Source organism: Neospora caninum, chromosome VIIa (genome assembly GCF_000208865.1).
Source record: "Neospora caninum Liverpool complete genome, chromosome VIIa".
Classification (NCBI taxonomy): Eukaryota; Apicomplexa; class Conoidasida; order Eucoccidiorida; family Sarcocystidae; genus Neospora; species Neospora caninum.
This window is the reverse complement of record NC_018393.1, coordinates 3,925,411-3,932,621: the sequence shown is the minus strand read 5'-3', so window position 1 is coordinate 3,932,621 and position 7,211 is coordinate 3,925,411. Positions and strand designations below refer to the sequence as shown.

The 7,211-nt window shown below is 54.7% G+C and overlaps 1 protein-coding gene across 1 annotated transcript; it reads right to left on the bottom strand.

Moving 5' to 3' along the window:
• Window positions 1-584: 584 nt before the first annotated feature.
• Window positions 585-5,169, bottom strand: NCLIV_023830 (uncharacterized protein; the record flags this gene model as incomplete). Its single annotated transcript, XM_003882577.1, has 5 exons — window positions 585-1,444; window positions 1,660-1,875; window positions 2,313-2,482; window positions 2,972-4,304; window positions 4,659-5,169. 5 exons carry the CDS (start codon window positions 5,167-5,169, stop codon window positions 585-587), a joined length of 3,090 nt encoding a protein of 1,029 aa, XP_003882626.1.
• Between the last annotated feature and the right edge of the window lie 2,042 nt (window positions 5,170-7,211).

Genomic DNA, 7,211 nt, shown 5'->3' with positions numbered 1-7,211 from the left:
GCAACAGAAAGCCGGGTTACTGGATTTTTGGCGCCTTGTTCTCAGCCGGACTGCTTGTTCCTGACGCTCGGATAGCAGCCGCTCATTAGCAAGCCCTGTGTGCCGCTTCAGCTGTTCTGTGTTGCAGGTGCCTCGCGATCAAATCCCTCGTCTCCAACTTCGCACGGCAATGGCTGTTGCCAATGAGAGCTTTCCCGCACGACAGATGCCATCGCCGGATCCCCGAGATCATTTATACTGAATGCGACCCTCGGCCGCGCTCCTGACATCTGTCTCCAGCGGGTCTCCACCTACAAAACCAAATTTAACGGTTTGTGCCCCCAGCACGGCTCTTAATGGCGAAAGCATACTTGACCCAAATGTTAAGAGCTTTTCTTGGTCTTCTCAGTTCATTTCCGCACCTCTTGCTTCTCTAGTTCGAAGCAGAGCAGTTCGACGTTTGAAGTGGAGAGACCAACCGAAGCCACGTAAAGGGCTAGCTGTGGCATTCATTCCACAGCTGCGCGGCTAACTTGAGGGGACTCTTCACACTAGAACACGTCTTCATACCTCGGGCTTCGCGTTCGTGGTAGCACCACATTCCGTTAAGGTGAGGGGTCCAACGACGTCGCCCGCAGGTTTGCTGTCGGGAGGCCCCGTGCGTGCTGCGTTGGTCTTTGCCTTGTCTTGTCTGCTTGACGCCCTGATGATGGTTCCTCGACAGCGTGTATCTGTGTAAGAGAATCTCCGTCATCTCCCTCTTCATCGAGGAGTTCTTCCTCTTGATGATTCTCTTTGGGACTCACCTCTACATCTCCTGACAGACAAGAATTGCCGTCAGCCGCCGCATTTACCGGGTCAATGGTTTCATGGGCGCCACTTTCATGGACATGTCTAAACTCTGTGCCACCGTTCCCCCCTGCGCAGCTTCGTTCGATTCGAACGAAATCCCGGCATGGATCTACGTGGTCTCCAGCGCCCAAGATGACACCAGTCAGACGCGTGTCGTCACTTTCATCCGCAGCCGTTCTCTGCTCCCCTCCCACGTGAGTAGTTCCTGACGACTTCGTTGCACTTCGCTCCCTCTCTGTCGGGCATATGGCCTGTGTTCCAACGTCGGTCTCCGACCCTCCAGCGTTATCGCGCGTCCCTTCATAATTTTCTTTGCTCAACAGTTCGGCCACGCCAGTCTCGTCATGCAGCACCCTCCCTTCGTCCTCCATCTTCCGCTTCCGTTTCCGCCGAGCAACCTCTCCAGTTAGCTGGGTCAGGGACTGCTCGTCGTCCGCCCCAAGCACGTCATCCATATCCATGCGGGCATCAATAGCTTTCGCACGCGCTTCTAAGTCGCCGCCCGGACATTCCGACACAGGAAAGAACTTGTAGATGCCTTCTCCTGTTCGGGGATCCCGGCAGCATGCAACCCAAGAATCGTTTTTATCTTCATAGTACACGCCAACCGCCACTGCAAACACAAGCGGAGAGCGGAACAAACACGACAGTCGGGCGCCTCTGTTCCCTAACTAACGCACTTTCAGGAAGTCGATCACCCTATAGCCTGCGTATTCAAATGGTGCGCCTCCATGTGATCGGTGGGTACTGCCCTCATGCGCCCATCTGCACGCTGCTGACCGCACACGCCGGAGTCCAACCGTGGTTCCCCACCCCAAAGCCACTTACACGATTTCCGGTCGCTAAACGCGTCCCAACCAGACTGATTGCTGTTGCGCATTCGTTCTTCCAACTCCAAGCGCGCCTCTATTGCCTTCTTCTTCGCCAATCTGAATCCGTAGACGTTCACCTTGAAGTAGCGATTGAGCTGCGTCTTGGTTACGCGGTTCTTGATGTACGCGAGCCATGCATTGCCCGTGCGCGAGAACGAAACGCCCACAATGCCTGATGGACGGTGGAAAAACAATACGCCAAACGGCTCACATGCATATCGTGCAGATGCAAGACCGTGAATCCACTCTGTCGATTTCCCTTCTCATATGTTGCGTCTTGTGAAGTGCACAGCGTTGCTCAGCATAGAGCACACAGGAAGACTTTAGGTGACACGACTCATCCCGCTTCTCCTGCCTTCAGCATCCCGTGAGATGCACCGACTGTTCCCCGTTTACCGTTGCTCCGATGAGGTGGAAGCTGACGACCTGTGGGCGGTCCCCCGTTTCTTCTCGCGTCCTCTGGTCTCTCGCCTGGAGCAGTCGCCCCAACGTTCCCTGCACGTGTTACCCAAGGTCCGCGACCCGATCCTCTTCTGCGAACGGTCGGTGGGCCACCAGCGCACTTTGTGCGTCGTGAACAAATGCTGTCCTCTTCTGCGGGATGCTGACCCTGTCCAAGGGTCCCCGCAGCACCTGGATTCCGGCCTTCTCTCACAGCGCACGAGCGAGGCTCTGAGCCGTCGTGTGCCAGCCCGCGAGCATCGACCGTTCTGCCGATTTCGTTGCTTCGTTGTGAAAAGCGGTCGTCGGTGGAGGAACCACGTCCCGCGTGCTTCATGCTGAAAAAAGACATTCACACTCAAACACACAGCTTAGTGACGTGAGTCACCGCGACGGCTCCAAGTTAAGTAAGAGCAAGAACGAGAAACAACCCGCAAATGGCTCGGACGATACATCAACTGCTTTCTCATTTCATGACTATGATCGGACCGGACCCTCGTCGGCGACTGCCCTTATGCAGTGCACGTTACGTGGCGAACTCGGCATACCACCGGCCTGAAAGGCACCTGCACGACACCGAGTAACATTTCGGTTGTTGCTCAGCATGCGTTCCTCACGAGCATTAGCCTCGGGTGGAGACAAGAAACGTAGAAAAGCAGATCCACACCACGGGGCCGCGTAACATGGCGCATTCCTTCGGGCCTTACGACGCTCAGATCCAGGACCCGAAAAGTACGCTTGAGATGAATTTGCAGGCACCCACAGATAGCGCGTACTGTCTGACGGAAACGTTCGCAGCTAAAAGCGGGCACCGATCCTCTGCTTACCGCCACTCAACGGCGAGGTCATGCGCAGCTTCGTCGCCGTACTTGAAGGTTGAGAAATACTTCACCTTCGACTGGCCATTCTCTATCCACTGAGCGATCCAGTACTTCTTCATCCTATTGTAAGTCACGCCTTTCACATGTGGAAAAGCCATCGTCGCCCCCATCGTCGTGGAGCCAACCGGTGATCCTCTTCCTTTCAAGGCGCTCGCTTTTGTTTCAAGCTCTGCCGCTGGGCCTCCCGCCAACGAGTTGTGTCCGTCTGGGTTTTGTCCAGCATGCCGATTCTTTTCCTCGGAACAGCTGTGCGGTACCCACGCCTGGTCAAACGGATCTCGTCCGTGCAATGCGTCGGCGAGCTGACCCCCACGACCGTCCTCATGCTGAAGGTCCGGCTGTGAGTCGATTCCTGCACACACTGTCTCGTCTCTTTGACATGGGAAGCCCGCGCCGCGGGATGGCCCAAGACTCGTCGCTCGGCTGGCGCCGTGCAGCTCAGCCGGTCGATGGCGGGTAGGGTCGGAGCGACCTCGGACGATTTGAGGGAGCATCAGCGAAGGGATCCCAGCTGCATACGAAGTGTTAACAGCCGCGACCCACGGGGCCTCGTCTGGGACACTGAACGGCAGTATTCTCGCCGGCTGTCGGCCGTCTGCAACATGCATGCCACCGACTGGGAGTGACGCCTGACACTCCCGAGGTGACACCAGAGAGGGCCCCTCCCGACGAAGGAACGGCTTGAAATCGCCAACCTTTCTAGACGCGAACGAACACCAACGCGTTATGCCTCCGCCACCGTTTAACAAGCTACAGAGATGTTCTCCCTCGTCCGTTTCCAACCGCACCGCCTCCTCCTTTGTGTGTCCACGCTCGGCGTCCCCATCGATGGCACTTGAGCTTTTCGCTGCTTGGGAGTCTTCGCTTGTCGGCCTCTGCATAAGCGCGGCATGATGAGTCATTGGCACACTAGCTGAAGATGGGAGATCGGACGCACGAGTGTGTTCGTGGACGCTCCGCGAAGCAGACCCTCGAATGAACGGGGATATCACATCTGTGAGGGAAAAAAAATCCTCGCTATGCATGCAGTACGGGTCGCATTCTCGCCCGTCGCCAAAGCGTACGCCTTCGTCGTCGGTCTTCTCCTCGCGATTGCAGCCAGCTGGCGAGTCCAGACGTGTGCTGGGCTTGGCGTCATATCCTTCATTCCGTCTCAGGCATGACTCGAAATGGTGCTCGCTTTGTATCTCTCCGCGCCACCACCGAGGGCGCCGCGCAGCTCGAGGAATGATCGGCGCAGACAAAAGAGCATGAAATGCATCACGCGTCGATGACGGAGCTGCAGATATTCACCGGAAGACAGTCACATAGAATCACACGTTTCCTTGTGAAAAAACCAAAATGCTCCGCCCGACTACAGTGGAAAAGCCGGCACTTTTGCAGGTTCCTGGACACTCGCGCTTTTCCTGGTGATAGAACTATTCGGACAGGCCACATCAAAACCGGCATCTTTTGAGGATAATCTGTATATGGTGTCAAACGTCTGTGGGATTGTACGTCCATGTCACATTCGCGACCCGCTCTGTGTCATCGGTGAAGCGATCAGTGCGTGAGGAACATGGAAGCACGACTTGACTACATGCCGCACAGTATTTCGAACAGCAGACAAAGAATAACCGAGCCAAAGTCGTACCTTCGTCACAGCCGCGATCACCTTGGCGATGCCTTTCACGACCGACGCTTGCAGATGTGTTATCCCACCAGACTTCCTCTTGGCGGCTGACCCCGCCATGGCCAGCTGTACAGACATCACGAGCGCTGTCTGGAGTGGCATCGTCTTCAACAAGTGGCCCGTTTGGCTCGGCGCTGGCCAAGAGACTGCTGCTGACCGCCGCCAATCCTGGTGGTGGGTCTTCACTCTCTTCCGACAATCGTTTTGCGGGAACTACGCTTCTCGCCTCGTTTTCGTGCTCTGGATTTGCGTGCTTGCCGCAATCGACACTCAGCGCCTGCCCGCGTCGATGCACTTCTTTTGAAGAAGAAAATTCGCCTCTCGAGTCGCACGTAACACTCTCAGTGACATCCTGCTTCAGCGCATTTGCCAAGTCGTCCAGGTCTGCAGCGAGTCCACAGAGTTTGCTGTATGCGTCCGCTATGTTGTCCGCAAGGCGGTCTGAGTGCTCATCGACTCTTTGTAGCCGCATCTCCGCGGCCGTGCGGAGCCGAAGAACAGAGCGCTTGAGACTAAACGCGCATGAAGAGCACGGCGGGTCCGAGTTACAACTGTCCCCCTCACTACCTCGACAAGGATTCTCTCGTAGGCGCACCGAGGGTGCCGCCAGTGGTGAACCCTCACATAAGTTTTTAGTCGGCTGAAGCAAACACGCATCGGTGGAAACGCACTTCTCCGACTTCCTCACACTCGGCATCTCTTCCGCTATGAGAGAGTGTTCTATGCAACAGATAGTCTCGGCTCTCGTTCGGGGTGCATTCTCTGCCTCAGATGGCTTCGCGTCCGTATCCACGCAGTTTGTACGACGCGGCCTGCCAGCAACCGGCCCGAAAGCCTCATGGGTGTCCGAGTCCGAAGATTTGTTCATTGTCTCTCGAAGAAGACCAGCGAGATGCCGTGGTTGTTCAAACAATGCCCAGATGAGTGCCTCGGCGCACTGACTCTGGAGCCTCTCAGGCAGATCACAATCATCATTCCTCGCCGAGACATGAGGGCATTCGGTCGTAGAGAGCGCCTTAGCGTTTCCGAGGGATGAAAAGCCTGGTCGGCAGCACGATGAGATAAGCTTGATTTCAGTTTCCATTTTGAGAGAAAATTGGCCTGACTTCGTATACCGTAGAGCAAAAATTGAAGTCGCTAATTACACAGAATGCGCCTGCGTCACATTACAGGACACTGGCCGGAGGATCACCGCACTCAAGTGGTAGCACGTTGCACAGGACGGGAGCATTCACCCGGAAAACAAGGCGGAAGTCCCATCAACATCACTGAGAGACAGAGTCCGACTAGTGCTGCTCGACTAAAGCTGATCCCAAAGACATACGAAGTCGAAGAAGCTGGCTGCATGCGCTCATTTCCGCAGCCGAACTGGTGTGTACAATTGGACAAGATCAAGAGAAACTGTCTACCGAGGGAACTAGTAAAACATTTGACAGACTGGAAGTCCGACTGCGGCTAGAGGCGCCATGCCTTGTGATTTTCGGGGAGATCCCGTTTCGCACAACGAAGTGCCGCCGCAGTTTTCGGTTTGACGCATGCATGGCCTGCTGCAGTGCGGAACACAGCGCCGGCTCAGCGGCGACCGCCCTCGAAACACCGTCAGTCACAACCGCGCACCAAAGAACAAGAAAAATGTGTTGTTCCGAATGGCACGCTTGGGTGTATGATGTTTATGATACTCCGGTGGGACAAGTTAGCTTTTGACAGGTGCCAGAGAGTGTATTCTTAGCATATTTTGTAACATGTTGTCGGTGTGCACCGCCTAGCACGGTGAATAGTCGTCCACTTGGTACTTCTTTGCGAAGAACGGTGCTGGAGGACGGTGTATTTGTGGTCTGTGATCCCTGACATGGTACATTCTACTAGAGGAAACTTTCTTTCGTTTGTCTTGCCATACCTGTTCGATGTTCAGGATCTATTGCTCCCATCCGCAACACCGGCAAAAAAATTAGCAGGAAGCGCTACTGCAGGCAAGGGGTGGATCACCAGTTTCCTTTCCGTTCATTTCCAACTTCTTCTACTCGGCTGTTACTCTTGTTTTTTTTTTTTTTGCAAAATATACTGCAAAATGGGTCGCTGAAGAAAAACACTACCTTTTTCGGCCGGGTCAAGACACTTTTACTATCAATGCACCGGCTATGTCCTGCGCTCGTTGGCGCTCGCAGTTAATCTGATGCGCATAGGTGGGACGCCGGTAGACATACGGACTAACTGTCGCAGTGGACTTTCATCCTAGCGCTCCGTTTTTGAAGTTATTTTGAGGCCAGGTTCTTTTACCTTGTAGATCCACATGCAATTTTTTGTGCTGTGATGTCCAGTGAGACACAGATGACGGTAGAGTGAGCGGCATTACTCTGGTGCTCCACCATTGTCTATTCGATCCTCAGCAACGCATCGTTTCACCTAACTTCTTTCTTTGCTGCCAGCGTCAACTGCGTGTGTTGCGGACTCGCTCCACTATTTCATTGTTGGCCACTGCATTTCTGCGATCCAGTAGCAGGGTCTATTGATACA